The 20,661-nt window shown below is 44.9% G+C and overlaps 2 protein-coding genes across 2 annotated transcripts; one reads left to right on the top strand and one right to left on the bottom strand.

The window, feature by feature from the left end:
• Window positions 1-1,699: 1,699 nt before the first annotated feature.
• On the top strand, window positions 1,700-2,638 carry LOC111139062 (olfactory receptor 6N1). The gene has a single exon (XM_022491189.1). The coding sequence runs from the start codon at window positions 1,700-1,702 to the stop codon at window positions 2,636-2,638; it is 939 nt and encodes a 312-aa protein (XP_022346897.1).
• A 3,624-nt stretch (window positions 2,639-6,262) lies between these two features.
• LOC111139009 (olfactory receptor 6K6) lies at window positions 6,263-12,600 on the bottom strand. The gene is given in 2 exon segments (XM_022491090.1): window positions 6,263-6,300; window positions 11,615-12,600. Coding segments are annotated over 2 exon segments (963 nt in total). The 5' UTR covers window positions 12,540-12,600.
• Between the last annotated feature and the right edge of the window lie 8,061 nt (window positions 12,601-20,661).

The raw sequence follows: 20,661 nt of genomic DNA, 5'->3' as shown, positions 1-20,661 counted from the left end.
GGAGTCGATTATAGTGACGGAGGTGAGAGATGTCCTGGCTGGAGCCTAGTGAAAATCGATCCTGGATTTGAGAGAAAGACAGAAACAAGGAGCACGGTGAGGATTTGGGTGCGTGAGCCACAAGACTGTGACTGCCCAGGTTGGAGAGGGGAGGCCTCCATGGGGGGCGCCTGCAGGAGTGAGGTTTGAGACGGCTGTTAGTCGTCCCAAGGGAGGTGGGACCAGGGTGTTGAGTCTGGAATTTGGGACACAGTGTTGGCTGAGATTTGATTTGGAAAGTCTTCAACCTATTTGGTGCTTTCGGCCAGGACATTGGATGGCATTGACAAAGCAATGAGTTCACGAAACAAAAAAGAAGGAAGAATCAACACTGAGCTCTGCGAATTAGAAAGGTAGGGCAGAGAGAAAGAACTGGCAAGGGCGACTGAGGAGAGACCACTCTGGTAGGAAAACTGGAGGATGGCACCCGGAGAACCAATGAGAAGAGCGTATCTAGGGGCAGGACCAAGTCCCTGGTCAAGGCTGACTGACAGTCCATGCAACCCAAGGACTGGGAACTCGTGGCTCTTACATAACTGGTGTGAGTGAGGAGGGGCAGGGGCGAGGGTCTGACTGCAATGCTTTAAGAGAAAGCTAGATCCTTGGGGGAACATTGTTGAGGGAACAGGGGAAGAAACAGACCGGTGGCTGTGGGATAAGTGAGTCAGGAGAAGGAATTTGTGGGGTTTGTTGTTTAATTGTTGAGTAAGTGAGAATAGGAGCGTGTTTCTGTGATGAGGGAATGTCCCAACACACACACAGTTGGTTCACAATTAGTTGTTTCTCTATTTTCTCTTAGAATATTCGTTTCCTGACTTCAGGTCCCCTCTATTACTTATTTGTTTAGCTCCTGTTCTAAGAATAATGCTTCCCATACAAAAAAAAATTCAATAAATTTTTATTACATTGACCTCACCGTACAATGTAAATATTTACCATCTGTGAAGCAATAAATCTGAAGTGTGCCTGAGGTTGGTCGAGGCAGAGTAGAGGGAAGTGGCCACAGTTTGGAATAGAAATGCAAAGAGAGAGATTTGCCTCCTTGTTTTCTGTGACTCACAGATTTTCTCTACCCCCTTTTGCATTGACTGAGATTCATGTCAGTGTCCAGAAGACTGAAACTCTGACCTCCATGCTCCTAGAGGGTGCTGCTAGAGCTGGGTCTCCGTTAGGACAAGGGAAGGGGCCCAGGATGGAAGGGCAGATTCTTTGGTATCCAGAAGTTGAAGAAGAAAATCAATTGAAATTACAAATAAATACATGCAATTGAAGTGATGTAATCTTGGTCTATTACACGACCAATATTTTATCCATGTAAAGGATGGTTTATACCTAAGACAAGGAATGTAGATAAGTAACAAGATAAACCCTTGATGAGGAATATTTAAGCTTCTAAAACCGATATGGTTTCCATTAAGCAAGATAATTGGGTTACAGAGTGGATTATGGGACTACAGAATGAGCTGTGAGACCAGAGTGCTTAAAGTCTGATGACAAGAATGGACGCTGAAGGAGGCTGCTGGCAGGGATCGATTCTCTGGCTTGGGAAAGCCTTCGCTGGGAGCACTGTACTCTGCAGGGGGTGGGGGCTTCTTGCTCACATCTGCTCATTCTTCTTCATCCTCCCATGCCTCACATATAGAAACATGACTTGAGAGCCATGGACCCCGGCAACTGGAGCCAGGTGACAGAGTTCATCATCCTGGGCTTTCCCCATCTTCAGAGGGTCCAGGCGTACCTCTTTGTCTTGTTGCTTCTAATCTACCTCACCACCGTCCTGGGAAACCTGCTGATATTCCTGGTGGTGCGCCTGGACTCCCGTCTCCACACACCCATGTACCACTTTCTCAGCGCTCTCTCCCTGCTGGAGCTCAGCTACACCGCGGCCACCATTCCCAAGATGCTGTCGAATCTGCTCAGTGTGGAGAAGACCATTTCTTTCTCTGGATGCCTCCTGCAAATCTATTTCTTTCACTCTCTTGGGGCTGCTGAGTGCTATCTCCTCACAGCTATGGCTTATGACAGGTACTTAGCCATCTGCCGGCCCCTCCACTATCCCACCCTCATGACCCCAGAACTCTGTGCCAAGATTGCTGTTGGCTGTTGGTTGGGAGGCCTGGCTGGGCCAGTGGTTGAAATTTCCTTAGTGTCCCATCTCCCTTTCTGTGGACCCAATCGCATTCAGCACATCTTTTGCGATTTCCCTCCTGTGCTGAGCTTGGCTTGTACGGACACTTCCATCAACGTCCTCGTGGACTTCGTTATCAACTCCTGCAAGATCCTGGCCACCTTCCTGCTGATCCTCAGCTCCTACGTCCAGATCATCCACACGGTGCTCAGCATCCCTTCAGCTGCGGGCAAGAGGAAGGCCTTCTCCACCTGTGCCTCCCACCTGACTGTGGTTCTCATCTTCTATGGCAGCATCCTCTTCATGTACGTGCGGCTGAAGAAGAGCTACTCCCTGGACTACGACCGGGCCCTGGCTGTGGTCTACTCGGTGCTCACGCCCTTCTTCAACCCCTTCATCTACAGCTTTCGCAACAAGGATATCAAGGAGGCCATCAGGAGGCAGTTAACGAGGTCAGGGATACTGGGATGAAGGTGGGCAGGGCAGGCCAAGTGGGAGGCTGACATATGGTGATGCTGGGGGTCTTCAGTCACCACCAATGAGAAGTTGAGCCTTGAGAGCTTTTCTGCACAGGACGCAGAGCTGGGGCAAGGACGGTCTGGCTCCCAGTGCCAACACAAACATTCTGTCTGCTGGAGCCACACACAGCTAGCGGCCAGACAGGAAGACAGTACAGCGCGGTGATTTTCAAATCTCAGATGCTTGTATGGCACATATGGGATTTTTGTCAGCTCTGCGCCTTAACTACTATGAATGTATACACACACACACACACACACACACACACACACAGTAAATTTGTTGTATATTTAATATACATGCATTTAGTCATATTCTAAACAATAATATTTGTGAAATAAATTTTAGAACAAAAACAACTGGTTTTCCTTGTATCACTTACCCTTAAATGGTATTTCATGTATACTAATTGTTTATGTATTAAAATGGAAAACACCAGCATAGTAGAGGAAAGCATTCTAACAACATACGTCTGGGTTTAGATCCTAGTTCATTCAGTTACTTATTGATTACATAATCTTTAGAAAGTAACTCAAAATCTCACTCTTAATTTCACCATCTGTTAAAAATATTTTCTTGAAGGTTGTTTTAAGAATTAGTGTTAAGGTCAGGGCACCTGGGTGGCTCAGTGGGTTAAAGCCTCTGCCTTCGGCTCAGGTCATGATCCCAGGGTCTTGGGATTGAGCCCCACATCGGGCTCTCTGCTCAGCGGGGAGCCTGCTTCCTCCTCTCTCTCTGCCTGCCTCTCTGCCTACTTGTGATCTCTGTCTGTCAAATAAATAAATAAATAAAATATTTTTAAAAAAGAATTAGTGTTAAGGTCTATACAGCACAAAGTGTCTGGCATGTAACTGATAGCAAAAAATATCTATATCTATATCTATATCTATATCTACATCTACATGTAGATATAGATATAGATATATATTTTATTCTGCCCCAAACCTTTCATCATTACACTGAGCCTTAGAACAACATCCAGGAAAATGTAATTATGCAAAAAAAATTCCCAGATACTGTTCCCTAGAGGAAAGGAGTAAAGGAGCCAGAGGGTGTGTGCGGGAGCTGAGCCAGCTGGTGGCCCTAGGGTTCTGGCCAGTTGTGCATGTCAGTCTTGGTGGCCTTGACATCCATTCCCAGTGAGAGTGCAGGAGTCAAGCCAGGATAAGATTACTCTTTACATTGGACTACTTCTTTATTCTGTTTCAAGCTAATTATTTCCTTAAACATATGAAAATATGTGAAAAATAATCCTATAGCTTACATATGAGAAATGTGGTGATTTCATTATTAGCTGGTATTAGGGTTTATTATGTATCTGAATATCTACTATGAGTCGAGAATCAAACACTGGCTGTAAGAAAACTGCAATTTTATAGAATTTTCTATGGAAATCCTCAAGTGTTTATATTGCAACCCCCTTAAAGATACCCGTTCACCCACCCATCCAGTCCAGGAAGCACATGTTTATTCAGCTCTAACTGTGTCTGGTGCCATATTAAGGCCTACATAAAAGGATGAACACAACAAACTCTGTCCAGTTCCTGCCCTTAAGCTAGTTGGGAAGAATTGAGAATACAGATATTAACATTGTAATTAAATTATACTTAGTTACAACTAGTTATTGTGGTAATTAGTTATAAAACACAGCACACACACACACCCACCTCTCTCTTCTGGAGGAAGTTACATTGAAGCTGAAAAACTAAAGGATACATCAGAATCAGCTGTTTTATGAAAGCAATGATTGTATCTATTTCATAAAGTTGGAGATTTAAACCCAGGGAGGTGGAACAACTTGTCAACACTACAGAACAAGTCAGCCAGGGACTCTGATTAAGAAAACAAAAGCTTTAGCCTCCCAGCTGGGTCCCTCTTGTCTTTAAAAGGGCCAGGAAAGCACAGGAAAAAGGAGAAAAAAGATGGATAGCTAGGTTATGGGTGGAAACAAGCAGACCATGGCAGCCAGGGCACTGGAATCTGAACACTTGCAGAGGACAACTCACAGAATAAGACAGATTATTTGCTAACCCTGTATCTGGTAAGGGATTTACAGCTATCATATATTAAGCACTCTTACAGCTCAATAATAAAAAAGCAAATAACACAATTGAAAAATGAACAAAGGATACGAGCAGACACTTATTCAAAGAAGATATGCAAGTGGCCAACAAGCCCATGTAGAGATGGTCAGCATCATCAGTTGTTGGGAAATGCGAATCAAGCCCACAGTGAGTCTGCACTTCACACGCCACGGGATGGCGAGCATCACAGGGCCCAATACTCACATATGCCGGAGGTGGTGTGGCAGGGAAACCAGGACCTTCATATAATGCAAAACAATGCAGCCACTTTGGAAGACAGCCTGGCATTTCCTCAAAAGATTAAACGTAGAGTTGTCACACGACCCGGCAATTGTACTCCTAGGTGTATACCCAAGAGAAATGAAAGTATGTGTCCACACAAATACTTGTACATGAGTATTGATGGCAGCATTTTTCATCATAGCTAAAACATAGAGAAAATCCAGAGGTTTGCTGATGGAGAACCAAATGAACTAAACGTGTACCTATCCAAACACTGGAGCATATTTATGCAGAGCAAGCAATGGGGTCTGCATACCTACCACTACATGGATGAACCTTGCAAGTATTGTTCTGCACAAAAGAAGGCAGACACAAAAAAAGCCACGTACCCTATGATGTCATTCATACACAATATCTGGAATAGAAAAATCTATACAACAAAAACTGGATTAGTGGAGGAAGTGGCAGGGGGGACACCTGGGTAGGGAGTGGGGATGGCCAAAGGATACAGTGTTTCTGATGAATCAGTGAATTCTATCCCTGAAAATAATAATGCACTATATGTTAACCAATTTGAATTTAAATAAAATCTAAAAAGAATGCTCTAACCTAAAAAAAAAAAAAAAAGATACAGAGTTTCTTTTTGAGTGTTTAAAAAGTTCTGAAGTTGACTGTGGGGGTGGTTGCAGACATCTGTTAATATATTAAAAGCCATTCTATTGCACACTTTAAATGGGTGAACTGTATGGCTTGTAAAACTATCTCAATAAAGCTGTTTTAAAAATTAGGGTTGAAGTTTGTTTAACTTGATAAATATTTGCTTTGAAACTGACTGCAGTGCCCTGGCTGGAGTCTGGTGGGAACTCGGGGCTTAACAGGTGCACAAACACAGTCTCGTGGGGACATGGCCACACTGTCCACTGGCTTGTCCACTGGACTTTGCTCTGGATGTCTCCACAGGGCAGATGCCTTGAGACATGATTTTTAGATTTAGGGAAACAGGAAAGAGAGAGACACAAAGTGGGGAAAGGGTGGGGGTGGAGTGTGAGTAAGCGCTATTTTAAATTAAAAAAGACTTAGAAGACACAACAAACAAAGTCACATGCATCTTGATCCAAATAAACCAAATGTGAAAGGACATAAATTATGGGGTGGATGGAGGCACTGGGCCACGGACCAAGTATCATGCGCTATTGAGAAATTATTGAATCTTTAGAATGTGACAGTGTTTTGTGGTTAGTGAATAAAATGTGTTTAGGAGGAAATGTCATTATCTTTGGGATTTATTTTAAGATATTTTGGGGGTACCTGGGTGACTCAGTTGGTTAAGTGTCTGTCTTTGGTTCAGGTCATGATCCCAGGGTCCTTGGATGGACCCCTGTGTCAGACTCCAAGCTCAGCAGGGAGCCTGCTTGTCCCTCTCCCTCTGCTGCTGCTGTCCTGCTCGCACTCTCCCACTGTCTCTGCATCAAATAAATAAATAAAATCTTTAAAAATATATGTTTTTAAAAAGGAGATGAGGTAAAAATGACAGAATATTATATATTATTAGTTGAGATCTATGGGCTTAATATATTCTATACTTTCATGAATATTTGCAAATGTTGCATAATAAAACATTTTAAAAAAAAGGCACTGAGTGGCTCAGCCCATTAAGCTTCTGACTCTTGATTTTTAGGCTCTGGTCATGATCTCAGGGTTGTGGGGTGGAGTCCCATGGTAGGTTCCGTGCTCCATGTGGAGTCTGTTTGAGGTTCTCTCTCTCTCTCTCTCTCTGTCCCTCCCCCTACTTGCAGGTTCTCTTTCTCTTTCTAAAATAATAATTAAATCTATCTTTAAAATAAATAAATAAGGAAAAAGGATAATCATTAAAAGGAGAATTATTATCTGTATCTTCAAACGAGCAGAGAAAAAAGTTTGTAGTGAAAAATATAAGAAATTCTATCATTTCAACTAGAAAAAGAAAGGAAACAAAAATTTTGAGAGAATTGAATAAAGAAAAGAGGAAACACAAGTATTTTAGTAGAAACAGTTCCAAACCTATTTAGACCACAAACATGTAAATGGTTAAGCTCACCTACTATAATAGAAAGATTATCATACTAGATCTTTTCAATCCTGCTGTTCGCCGCTTATAAGAGAATCGATCTAAATGTACAGACGAGACAAAGTATGGAAGGAAAGATAGAGAAAATGTTTGGTGCAGCAATATTAATAACAAAATAGAATTTATGACAAAGACATATTAGCAGCGATATTGAGAGGAACTCTTAAGATACGATAAGGAAAATTCCACCCAAAACATAACATTGTTATCTGGGTTACATCTAACAACATAGCTTCGAAGCATATAAAAAAAATGATAAAAATATGGGAGGAAACTAAAGCTTTTTGACATCTCTCTGAAAGAAGTGAAAATAATTATACCAGGAAATAATAAGTAAGGATATGGAAAAATTAAACTAAAGCTATATAATTAAGCTTTAGTTATATGTAACATATAAGTTATATACACAAATATAATATACAAGTTATATATATAATATATTGTTATAAAATTCCATGTGTACGTGTATATATAAATAAATAGGTCCCACATATCAAACATTTAGAGGAAATACACATACGTATGAAGCATTTATAGAGTTGCTATAACTTGTAAAGAAATTCTATTTTGAAATATAGATATCTTAGGGACACCTGGGTGGCTCAGTGGGTTAAGCCTCTGCCTTCGGCCCAGGTCATGATCCCGGGGTCCTGGGATCGAGCCCCGCATCGGGCTCTCTGCTCAGTGGGGAGCCTGCTTCTCCCCTCTTGCCTGCCTTTCTGCCTACTTGTGATCTCTGTCTGTCAAATAAATAAATAAGATATTAAAAAAAAGAAATACAGATATTTTAGTGACTACTTTCTCTGAACATAATGATTTTAGTTGGATGAAGGGGACGGGTTGGAAAGATATTTTTTAAAGGAGAAAAATGCATCAAAATAACTGTTATCTTCATGATTATTATACTTTGCCAAACATGGGAGTTGTTTAGTTCAACGAAGTAAGACACATGGAAGGAGATCTAGTGCAGCAAAACAAAGAATAAAACATTTATTTTTTTTCATAGAGAAAGCATGCACGCAGCTGAGGGATATCACCTGTTAAACTGACCCAAACCAGGGGTTTGCGTGGCCAGCCCATGTGCCTGAAGCAGGCTTGGTGCTTTGTTCCCTGGGGTTTCAACCGTGTTGGAGGGGATGAGACTCTCCTATCCCCATCTCAGGGCAGCAGTGTTTCATCCCAAGCTCTATGAATATCCCACTCTTTTGCTAAGGGATTTAGTTTTAAGTCTGATCATTTCCCACTTCCAAAATCAAAAGAACTGTGTCTTATGAAAGATAGTAAATGTCCAACACGGGGAAACACCTTACGTCTTAAACAGGACTGACTGTTATCTACATGTGTAAGGCGCTCTTCTGTTTTGTGCCAAAAATCATACAACAATGATCATTTTTGGCCCTGTGAAACCTAGGGGATTCAGCATTTGCTACTGGGATCCCAGAAAGCAAAAAGATTGAGTGGTATCCCCTGGAGTTGTACCACACGAGGACCCTGGAAGTAATTTTCAGAACAATAATAAAATAATAATAAAAGTAACAAAAACATTAAATAATAATTGATATTTTTAAACTATTTTAGGCATGGAATTATCAGCTTAGCCTGGCCCGTTTGGGTCCGGTCTCCACACAGACGACAGACTCTCCTTCCTGTGCTGCTTCTCCTTCTGCTCCCTTGGGCGGATACGGGAGCTGCCCGTCATTGACACCAAGGCCCTTCTCTCTGTCGCCTCTGCTCTTGCAGGCATCCATGCACCGGTAAGACTAGTTGGTCCACACGTCAGGAACAAAGCTTGGTTGGTTGGCAGTCCGTCGACAGAACCCTGTGCCGAGGGCTGTGGTGTTAAGGATGAGGGAACCTTCTTCCTGCTGTCTGTGTGCCCTTAATCCCATAGGAGGTGGGGGGGGGGCAGCTAGCAGGAAACCAGAGAGCAGCAGAAAGACAGAAATCAGGTCACATCCAAACAAGGGCCCATGTTGGTCCTGACACCAGTGGGAGTGATATCAGTGTGAGGAGTCTTTCTTGAAGCTTCAAATAATTTGAGGTAATGTTGGGTAGTGGGGACAGCAGGGGCAAAAATAACCACCGCGAGCTTTAATCCTAAAGGTTAGGATGTCCTCGTGAAAAGAATCAATGTGCAGAGTTGAGGGAAAATGCACAAAAAGGTGTGCATTCTAAGAGGTGTGTCACACAAATAGCACATCTGGGAAGATTCAAAGGAAACAAAGTCACGTAACGGCTGCGAACAATGAGTGCATAGGACTGAGAAAACCAGCAAATTCAACAGACAGTGACATTCTTATTAAGAGCAGCTAATGACTCGCTAGACTCCCAGGTCCCCAAAGGCCACACCACCCGTGTGACAGTCGCTAAGTGAATCCTTGGCCCCTAACACAGGACCTGACATAGAATTGCTACTTAAACGTTTTTTAATGACTCAATCTTGAAATCTGGAGGAGCAAACCCTTTCAGCACTTCCTGTGTAACAATTAGTGATGACCACGTTTCCTCTGGAGCTTCTCCTGGGTTTCGCGACTGGTCTTAGGATGGCAGCTGCGTGCAGCAGGCACAGGTCTCGGTGACCAGGTCCCAGCTCTGGGAGCAGACGGGATTGCGTTTCTGCCCTGGATTCCTAATCATGAACCCCGTGCCCTGGGACCAGTTATTGAAATTCTGTGCTTCGCATTTCTCATTTGGAACAATTGGGGCTAATATTGCTTCCGCAGGAGTGCTGTGAGTATAAATGAGATGGGACAGGTAAGGTACTCGCCCCAAGCCCAGATGTTATTAAAAAATGTCAACCCTTATAAACATCAAAGGGCCCCAGGGCTGGCGACGATCTTAGCGACCGTCTAATGCAGCTGCTCTTGGCGCTGAGCCGTCCTCGGAAGGTGCGGTCAGCTTTCCAGAAATGCAGGTTCATGCATCGGCTTCCCTTTTAGATTTTCTAACCCTTACGTTCGGGTGACCAGTTGGTTTCGGAGAGCCGCTGATCTGATCCAGCCGAAGGTTTTACAGATACAGAAACAGCACAACGTAGTGGCAAAGCAAGGTATAAACTCTGGTCTGAACGAGAGTGTTTCTGGGATGCCATAGTCCCCCAGTGAGGGCCGGAAGCTCGTGGAGGACGGAGTCAATGACTCTTACAGCTCGACGGAGACTGGTGGGTTTCATGAAACTTTTGGGGGAAAATGTTGGTATAATTTCTTTTTTTTTTCTTTATAAAATGACTTACTTATTTATTTGAGAGAGAAAAAGAGAGAGCATGAGTGGGGGGGAGGGCAGAGGGGAAGAATCCCAAGCAGACTCCCTGAGCACAGAGCCTGACGTGGGGCTCGATCCGGTGACCCTGAGATCATGAGTTGAGGAAAAACAAGAGTTGGACACTTAACTGACTGAGCGACCCAGGCACCCAGGGTCCGATTTCATTTCTTGAATGCCAAATACATCAAACAAAAGTATGTATTTACTGGGGACAGAGGGTGAAGTAGAGCCCTGAGGTTGGGACTAGCTGTGTCGCTAAGCTCCTGTGTGACCTCAGGGACATCAGTAAACTTCTCTGGGCGTCAGTTCTAACGTGTCAATAATGGTGGTTTCTGACCTAATCACTTCAGGATATTTAAATTTAAAGAGGACTCATCCAAGTGAAGGTATTTCAGACGGCGGGTTGCTGAAGAAGCTGAGGGACTGTTTCCACTCCTCATTTGTATGTCACTTTACCGGGCTTCAAATTCTATCATGCCTGCTGTGTGTGATCAGGGCACAGAGGCTGACGTGAGTTTATGGGTTAAATAAGCTAAAGATGGACATAGTTTCTCTTTAGTGTCAGGAAATTTTCTTTTAAAAGATTTTATTTATTTATTTATTTGACAGACAGAAATCACAAGTAGGCAGAGAAGCAGACACAGAGAGAGGGGGAGGCAGGCTCCCTGCTGAGCAGAGAGCCCAATGTGGGGCTCGATCCCAGGACCCTGGGATCATGACCTGAGCCGAAGGCAGAGGCTTTAACCCACTGAGCCACCCAGATGCCCCTACTGTCAGGAAATTTTTTATTCACACAGGGTACTGAGCAGCAGGGGGATTCAGGAAGGGAGAGAGGACTGGGGACAACGTGACAGTAGCAATTGTCAGAACTACAATGTTTATCATGTCCCTTCTGTCCTGCTGTCTGGCCTCACCTGCATGTGGCATGTGGGGCTGCAGAGGACAAGGGCAGGAGCCCAGGTGGGGGGCGAGGAGGAAGCTGTGCCGAGCGGCAGCGGGGTCCATGCGTGCTGCTTTGGCGACACAAACACAGTGGGGCATCAACACAAACGGGCCAGGCATTGCCACTTACGACCTGGACATGGCAGTTTTTCTTCTTGTGTGCAATAATAGGGCGAGCAGTGCTCTATTCCTACGATAGAAATGGACCACACTCATGAACAAGTCAAGAAATGAAATGCTGAGCTTGGGGACGTTTCTTCGCGTCCAGCCTCCGGATCTACCTTGGGACCCCGCCGGCCCTCCTCCCACAACAGAGAAGCCTGCTGAAAGCGTCTTTCATGTCCTTGTTTCTCAGGCTGTAGATAATGGGGTTGAGGAAGGGAGTGAGGATAACAAAGGTGACCGCAATCGCCGTGTCCCAGAACACGGAGTAGGAGGCTGAGAATCGCAGGTACATGACAGACACACTGCCAAAAAACAGCAGGAACACAGCCAGGTGGGCGGCACAGGTGGAGAAGGCCTTGCGGCGGTTCTCGGCCGAGGGCATCCCCAGAATCACCACGATGATCCGCACGTAGGACAGGGCGATGGCCAGGAAGGAGGCCAGGATCTCCACTGCATGGATGGCGTCCACAATGACCACCCGTGATGTGTCTGTGCAGGCCAAGCTCAGCACAGGGGCAAAGTCACAGAAGATCTGCTGGATCTGGTTGGAAACACAGAAAGGCAGGGTGGCGATCCAGGCGATCTCAGGGAGCACGAGGAGGAAGCCACAGAGGCAGGACCCGGCGGTTAGCTGGACGCAAAGCTTGGGGGTCATGATGGTCGGGTAACGGAGAGGGCTGCAGATAGTGACGTACCTGTCAATGGCCATTGCGGTCAGGACGCAGCCCTCCGTGATGCCCAGCGAGTGGAAGAAGTACATCTGCAGGAGACAGCCCGCCAGAGAGATGGTCTTCTGCTCACTGACGAGGCTGGAGAGCATCTTGGGGATGGTGGTCGTGGTGTACCAGATCTCCAGGAAAGACAGGACGCTGATGAAGAAGTACATGGGCGTGTGCAGGGTCGCGTCCAGCTGGACGGCGATGATTATCATCAGGTTCCCGGTTATGATAAATGCATAGACGAGAAGCAGGGGGATGAAGAACAAGAGGCCACCTTGATGCAGAGGTGGGAATACAGAGAAAAAGAACTCGGTCACCATAGTCTGATTCTCAGCGGTCACCAGCTGTGTCATCTGCGAGGGAGAAAGGAGACAAACTCCTGCAGTGGGAGTGGGGACCGCCCACTGAAGGCCACTCCACTCCTTCCTGTGATCAGTTCCTTAAGCTGACTCTGGGGCCCCAGACAGGCCAGTTAGGAATATCTCGAAGCCATATCTCCACGCCAGAAACACCTGCAATGTTTGCTTCTGGACTCCTCAGTGCATCTTTTATAAGCATCTCCGACCGATGCCAAGGAAACACAAAATGACACAGAGATTAATTCTCTGGAAATATTTTCTGGAGGCTCAGTCACTTCTTTAAGTTCTTGGTTCTTCCCCTCACTCTCTGCCCTCTGTGTTTAGCTTTCAAATGTGTACTTCCCCCCACCCTTTTTTAAGATTTTATTTACTTATGCGAGAGGGGGAGAGAGCATGTGTGCAAGAGAGCACAAGCAGGAGCGGAGCAGAGGGAGAGGGAGAAGCAGGCTCCCCACTAAGCAAGAAGCCCGAAGCGGGGTTCAATCCCAGCACCCTGAGATCATGACCTGAACCGAAGGCAGACGCTGAACCAACTGAGCCACCCAGGTGCCCCAAAAATGTGTACCTCTCTTTCTGTTTTTCACTCCTGTTATTCAGAGAGTGATTAAAAAAACAAACAAACAAACAAACAAACAAACAAACAGAGGTGCGGTCAGGAGCCCTGGGCTCACTGGTTGCTCACGTGGCTCTCCCATCCTTTCTGGCCCTGATCCCTAATCTGGGGCTGGCTGGATGGCCGTCTTCATCTCTGCCTTGTTTCTGTTCGTTTCATGGACACACCTGTTTCTCCTCAGGTGCTAAGTGCCCAGGTGTCAGGAAATACTCCCCCTCACGCTCCGTTGCTTTTCCCCTTTTCTCTCTCAGTGGTTGACACAGACAGTTGCTCAGCCCAGGAGTCTCTCGACAACCACCTTGTCCCTCCGGGTCACTGAATGTTGGACAAGCGTATCATGCCACTTTGCACATCCCGCCTCTCCTAGGCTGTGTCTAAGAGCCATCAAATAAAAAAATCCCTCCTCACCTCACTATGGCTGTCTAGGGAAGGAATTGTCACAAAATCCAGCTGCAACAGAAATCAGACCAGCACCTACTTGTTAGAGGGAAGGCGACTAGACTTTTTGCGAGGCTAATTAAAATTCGTGACAGTGATGAGCATTACCCCCCACCTTGACTATTTTAACATCTTTTATACTGGCTTCCTTACCTCCAACAAGTCATTCTGCAGATGAATGTGCCTAACTATGGCTTTTCATGTCCCTATTCTTTTCAAAATGACTCAAGGATAAGTACCACGGATCTTAGCCCAAAATTCATTATCTTTTCTGATCTGGTTCCGATCAAATTTTAGAGATGAATATTGTTCTACATACCCATCAGCTCAGCCAAATAGGATGAATTTCCTGTGCTTCTATTTTTGCTTATGTCCTTCCTTCCTTTTGTTTTCTTGCTGTCTTCATCTCAGAATCCTAGATGCCAGGGTCCAGCAGACCCACCCGTCATCCTGCAACCCTCAGTGATTTGCACGGCTGGACGTGAGCCCTCTCTCCTCTGACTCACATGCGTGCTGGGGATTCTCCGCTTTCATGATGTGGAACACATGTTTCCTACACTCTAAGTATTTGTATATCAGTGGCGTCCACTTCCTCAGGTGGACAGAAAGCTCCATGGAGGAATCATAAGGAATAAATAGTTTTAGTGAAGAGTTGCCTGGTGATGGTCATGCCACCAGACTTTATGTATTTCATCTCAATTATTTCTACCTGCGGCAGAGAGATTATTACTGTTTTATAAGTGGAAAAATTGAGAACCAGAAGGGAGAAATAGCTTGCTCAAATCCACATTTCTAGGGTCTAAAACAAAACTGGAAGCCTGGTCTATAGGCTTTAAAATTCCTCTGTTATTATTGTTTTTTGTTTGTTTGTTTGTTTATTTAAGTTCCACCATTGTGTTTTGTATTACGGTGGGATGTTTAGGTCGGGAGTCACCGATCATCCTGTCTGCTTCCTACTCCGAACACCACTTTATCCTCAGTCTGTCCTGAGTGTGAAATCAGAGTGGAGGTATTTTCTGTTTGGTTGGGTTTTTCAGGTCCCAAGCAGGCTAAAATAAATGCACTGCAGATTAGGAAAATGAATTCCTATAAAATGCCTCTTGCCTTAAGCCTTGATCCTGCAGGAAGGCTTTGGAGAGGAGGAAGCATCAGTGCCGGGCAGAAGGGCAGAGCCTGCGTGGGGACAGGAGAGAGGTGGGAGTGCTCCCCTGCTCAAGAAGCCACGTCTCCGTCCTTTCTCCACCTGAAGCACAGAGAATGATCGTGCTGAGTGGTCCTTATGGAGGGCGTGGCTGGACAAAGCAGGAGGCTATGGGTTATAAGAACAGGCAAGCGAGTTCAGCACAAGTTGGCTCAAAAAAGGCAACAGAGTGTCTACTTTGTTGCCCACGGCGAGGCCCTTCTCCCTGGGAGGACTGAGCCCTGCTTATGGCCACATCTTTGTTCAGTTAACACGTACTGATTGATTGGCCCTCTCCCTGTGCCAGTCACTGCTCTAGGTTCCAGGGCTATGTGAAGGTGGATAAAACATCCTTGCCCCTGAAACATGTAAAGAACACTTTTAAGATTCCTAGAATGACAGATAATTAGCTGTGCCCAAAGAGCTCACCCTACAAATATTCGTTGTATAGTACAGTAAAAAGAGACTCAAATTAGATTTTACTCTGGGATGCCTGGGGGCTCAGTCGTTAAGCGTCTGTCTTCGGATCAGGTCGTGATCCCAGGGTCCGGGGATTGAACCCCGCGTTGGGCTTCCTGCTCGGTGGGAAGCCTGCTTCTCCTCCCACTTCCCCTGCTTGTGCTCTCTATTTAGCTCTCTCTCTCTCTGTCAAATAAATAAATAAAATCTTAAAAAAAAAAATAGATTTTACTCCTGGGGAGGGGAAGCAGTAAATTTCTCTGTGACTCCCCAGGAATTCTTAACTCTTGGGGCTTCAACAAAATTTTAGTGTTGGGAAGACCTTCACCAGCTGGCCCACTGTTTCTTCTAATGGCTCTTCTAGAGTTCACGTCTCATTATTCTTAAATTTTTCAGTCATGTAATCAAGTTCTAAAATTATGAAGTTTTAGCCCATGCATTGAGGAAGCTTTACCCAGAAAACGAGGGCTGGGTCTGGAGGAGTTAAGGATACAAGGAAAGTAGAGGGCAGCAGAAGCAGGAGGAGAGGCCGGTGAGCCGTAGGAGGACTTCCTCTCCCCAGTCTCTCATACTGACCTTGCCTGAGACCACGGCATTCCTCAGAGTCTCTGCAGGGACCAGCCCCTCTGCCAGTTTGCCGACAAGGATACTGATGTCTTAGAAGGCTCTTTGGGGAATTTCTTGAGTGGAAAAGTCCTTTCCTGGGACTTCCTCTTAGGTGACGCAGGATCTCAAGGAAAGGTGTGAATTGCGCTCTCCTCTCTGAGGGATAAATTAAGGGAAAAGTGTCACATAGTGATTAAATATTCCCCAGGGTCAAGTCCCAAAGACCTCCCTGTGGACCAAATAACCTTGGCTGTCACAGGGAGCATAGAGGTGGGCCCGGGGCTGGGAAGCCATGGGTGTCAGAACAGACCCGTCAGGACCACGCGGCTCCGGAAACACTCAGGAAAGGAACATTCGGGGAGCACTGCCTTGTTCTCAACCGTCCACTCAACTTCCACTTGCCTTCCATTCCTTCTGCTGCTCTAAAAACGATGATGATGATGATGATAGTCAATTTGAATGTCAACAAAACAAGCCACTATAAAGGACGCTTACACATAAATGCAGTACTTTATTAACTGGTTGGGAGACATCCAACACCTCAGTGAATGGGCTGATATGATGTCTTATGAATAGAAGGTTTCAGCTACAGAAAGATGCCAAATCTACACAAATCTATTCCTTCAATGCAACTTCTATCAAAATTACTTTTGGGGAGTGGAGTGTGTCAAGGTGAGGGACAAGACATATTTTGAAGGAGCAGAGTAAAATGGTAAGGCTTGTCCTACTGTCCATCAGAGCTTATGACAGAGCAGTGGAACAAGCTAATGGAAGTCAGGAAGCAGACAGGCCCAGGGTGGAGCTTTGACGATGGCCCAACTGGAACAGCAGAACGTGGGGGGACGATGGGCAGAGCGGGCACATTGGGTCTGTGGAGAAAGGGCTGATTGTCCCTCTCTGATGGTTTCAGAACCTCTATTTAAGCATATGAGAAACATAAAATAAAATTTGTCCTGACCTCATTACATTCCCACAATTCCACAGAGAGCATGAAAATCAACTTCAATACTTTATTTTTTTAAAGATTTTATTTTTAAGTTATCTCTACACCCGGGATGGGGCTCAAACTCATAAGCCTGAGACCAAGAGTGCCATGCTCTACCAACCGAGTCAGCCAGGCTCCCCCTATTTTTTCCTAAACACTTTATTCTTAAAATGGTAACACTTTAAAATAAAATGTTGGAGGGTATTTTTTAATCACTTCAAATAGGTAGGAAATCTTAAACAATAAAGGAAAAGACCATTGAATTCAGGTATATTAGTATTTCCATTTACCAAATGGTACATAAAGTAAAAAGACAAACCACACGCTAGGAGTCTGTATTTATAAATTATATAACTGAAAACAAATATTACTCAGAATATATAAGGAGCTCCTGCAAATTAAAAAGAAAATGATTTTAAAAATCAGGTGAAAAAAATCTGTACACACATACACATAATATATGCACCAAACACACCTGTGCACTCAGCCTCCCTGATTATCAGGGAGATGCAAATCGAAACAATAATGTATTACTTACGCATACAACCAAATAGCAACAAATGTGACCACTTATAATGTTAGAAAAGACGTGCAACATTAGACATCCATGCTTTGTTGACAGGATACAGACCTTGAAAAACAACTTGGCAGTCTCTCCTAGGGCTGAAGCTGGGAAAGCTCCATAATACAAAATGTCCGTGCCTAATGAATGATTAATTTGTGTCACATTAATACGAGATGAAAGCGATTTTCTTTCAAAGCTGTAGGTAGATGCATTGACATAAATGATTCTCAAGAATATGTTGAGTGAATGAGCAAGTGGTACAATCATACCTAAATTATAATTCAATTTACATAGAGTTAAATAGGCAAAACCAGACACTATGCTGTTCTTGGCAGCCGACCTACGTGCTTAACAAAATAATGAACATGACACGCAGGTCGGTGGTGATGTGCCATATGGAGGAAAAGGACTGGACTGAGGAGGAGCAGTTAGTGGCCTTCCAAGTTTTTGATCATATTTTATTTCTTCACTGGGGTTATGGGTCCATGTCAATGAGAGGTAAAAAAAGGAAAAAAAAAAAAAACAGGCGGAAATAGGCCTAGAAGTGTAAACCATTCTCCAAAGAAAATAAGGAAGGGGAGAATAGAGGCATTGTGGCGGCCCCGAAAGCAGCGTGAATACAGGACGGGGATCTATCTTAAGGTGCATACATTCGAGCATATTTGTAAGCAGAACGAGCAGAGGGCAGAGAGGAAGAATTGAACACGCATAGAGACGTAGGATGACTGGAAAAGCAACATCCCCGCCGAGATGACGCCAGGCCAGAGCTTCAGGGCGCGTGGGGAGCCATGACGTCAGAGCTTCAGGGCGCGTGGGGAGCCATGACGTCAGAGCTTCAGGGCGCGTGGGGAGCCATGACGTCAGAGCTTCAGGGTGCGTGGGGAGCCATGTGTCTTGGCTGGGAAGCTTCTCTCAGGGAGACCAGAGTGGAGCAGGGAAGCATGAGAGAGATTGCAGACCAGCCCACCGGCTCACTATCTGATTCTTAAAATTAGTTAATTCACTCTTTCACCCAATTATTTATTTAATCATGTATCCATTTCTCAAATGCTTTTCAAGGGTCTGTTTTAAAATACCAGCTTTTTACATGCAAGTATTTGGTGAATGAATGAATGATTTTGTTATAACTAATGGAGGGACACCTTAATAAGGTGGTTTCTATTGCAAAGAGCATGCGCCACAAGTGCTTAATTAACACTGCATTGTATAAAAATAAAATAAAGTAAAATAGGGACGCTTGGGTGCTCAGCTGTTAAGCATCTGCCTTCAGCTCAGGTGATGATCCCCTGGTCTTGGGATCCGGCTCCACATGGGGCTCCCTGCTCCGCGGCAAGCCTGCTTCTCCCTCTCCCACTCCCCCTGCTTGTGTTTCCTCTCTCCCTCTGTCTCTCTCTGTCAAATAAATAAATAAAATATTTAAAAATAAAGGAAAATAAAGCACCACCTTCTTAAAAACTAGTCATTGAGTCAGTGGAGTCTGTGTCACTAAGTGTATCTGTTTCCTATCAGGATTTTGTTTTGTTTTGTTGTTGTTGTTGTTTTTAACCCAAATCCATTTTTAAATTGTTTCCTTTTTATATCCATTGCTACCAGACCATTCAATATTTAACATTCCATGCCTGTTTTGTATCTCTTCTTGTAAAAGGATAAAAACCATCTTGTGATTGTTCACCTGGAAGTTAATTTTAGGATCAAGATTTATTTTAAAAAGGGAGAGAAGGAAGGAAGGAAGGAAGGAAAGAAAGAAAGAAAGAAAGAAAGAAAGAAAGAAAGAAAGAAAGAGAAGGAGGAGGGAGGGAGGGAGAGGCAAGAATGAAGGGAGGGAGGAAGGTGGGAAAGGAGGGAGGGAGAGAGGCAGGAATAAATCCTCGATTGTATCCCCCACTCATTACATGGGGGGCTTGTTGGACCCCAGGTCTCTCCAAGGCCAGCTTGTATGTGTTCATTCATACATCCTTTCTGGGGCAAGAAAGCCTGTCCTCAAACCCTTTCCTTTCTAGCTCTTTGGGGAAACCCGCCACGGGGACCACTAAAACATGTGACACATCGAGGATGGGGGCCCCTCATTCCTGCCACTACCGCTAATGGCTGTGACCCCTGGACCCCTCTGAGAAGTTCTGTGGAGCCGTGCTGGGAGCTGCTGACAGAGTCTTCGGTGATGCGCCTCAGAGTTGCTGTATGTCCCTGAATTGCTGTTTCATTGCAAAGTGGATCTGCCTTTAAATAATCGCATTTTGTTAGCTCGACTCCTCTTGTTCCTTATCCTTCCTCTGTCTCAGCAGATACTCGATACAGGACCAATTTTCTCACCCCTTGAACAGAAGAGAAAACCAGGTGTCTCTTTCCATCTGAGGTCTAGCCTGACTCACGGAACTGGCTTCCTGAAGGTGGGGCCACCTTGCGAAGACAAGCATGGCAGCAAGTGTTCCCTAATTAACCCCTTGGGTTGTGGAGTTGCTTTCCCAGGGACTGGGGAGAACCGTCCTAAAGAAAGCCTTTCTCCCATAGGATGATTCCCTGAGACACCCAGCGTCGTGGTTCCTCTTATAACAGTCCTGTTTGTTGGACTGCAGAACAATGGAGAGGAAGATGTTTAGAGAACAGAGGTGGCCCTCTAGGTTCTGAAAGAGGTGGCTATGGGACGAGGGGTGGGCTCTGTTCTTTGGTGGGAGCATGGGTGGCATTTTTGGTTATATATTGGAAGGACTGCCACAGGACCCCAATTCTTTTTTGGTTGGTTTTCAGTGAAGACCTGTGGAAACTTCATTGAGGTTTTGCAGACACGTGAGGTGGGGGAAAGACCATGGCTCAGGGATGAGGTGGTTGGTGGCTTTTTGTCCCAGGACTACTGACAGCTGTAACAAACAGCTATCACATTTTGTCTGAGCAATTAGCTCTATGAGTCTTTTCATCTCCACTGATTTCTGGGTTAAATTCTGATGTAGGATGCTTGCATCTTTCTCAGTCTAGTCAGAAAATGCTCTTAAGATAAGGCGGTGCTGTGGCAACAGTGGAGCTTGCTAGTTGAGATTCCGGGCTCAATTCTGGATTCTTCCAGAAAATATATGGGTCCAGTTTGATACGGTTCAGGGCCCAAGTATCTACTTCAAATTGCCTTCCTATGTATATGTTCTTTCCTCCTGAGAGACACAAGTTTCTGAAGACCTGCCAAGTTTTTCCTTTTCTGAGTTTTGATTTCCTAATTCCTAAAAGTACTGGCCACTGCGCACAATGCTAATTTCCCTATTTATCTCCCGACTGCCGCTGGAA

The sequence above is a fragment of the Enhydra lutris genome, unplaced genomic scaffold, assembly GCF_002288905.1.
Source record: "Enhydra lutris kenyoni isolate GAN:26980312 unplaced genomic scaffold, ASM228890v2 scaffoldscaffold94, whole genome shotgun sequence".
Classification (NCBI taxonomy): domain Eukaryota; kingdom Metazoa; phylum Chordata; class Mammalia; order Carnivora; family Mustelidae; genus Enhydra; species Enhydra lutris.
This window is presented reverse-complemented; position numbering and strand designations above follow the sequence as displayed.

What these genes read in the sequence shown, in the direction of transcription:
- LOC111139062 (XM_022491189.1), top strand. Translation starts at nt 1,700, where the DNA reads ATGGACCCCGGCAACTGGAGCCAGGTGACAGAGTTCATCATCCTGGGC.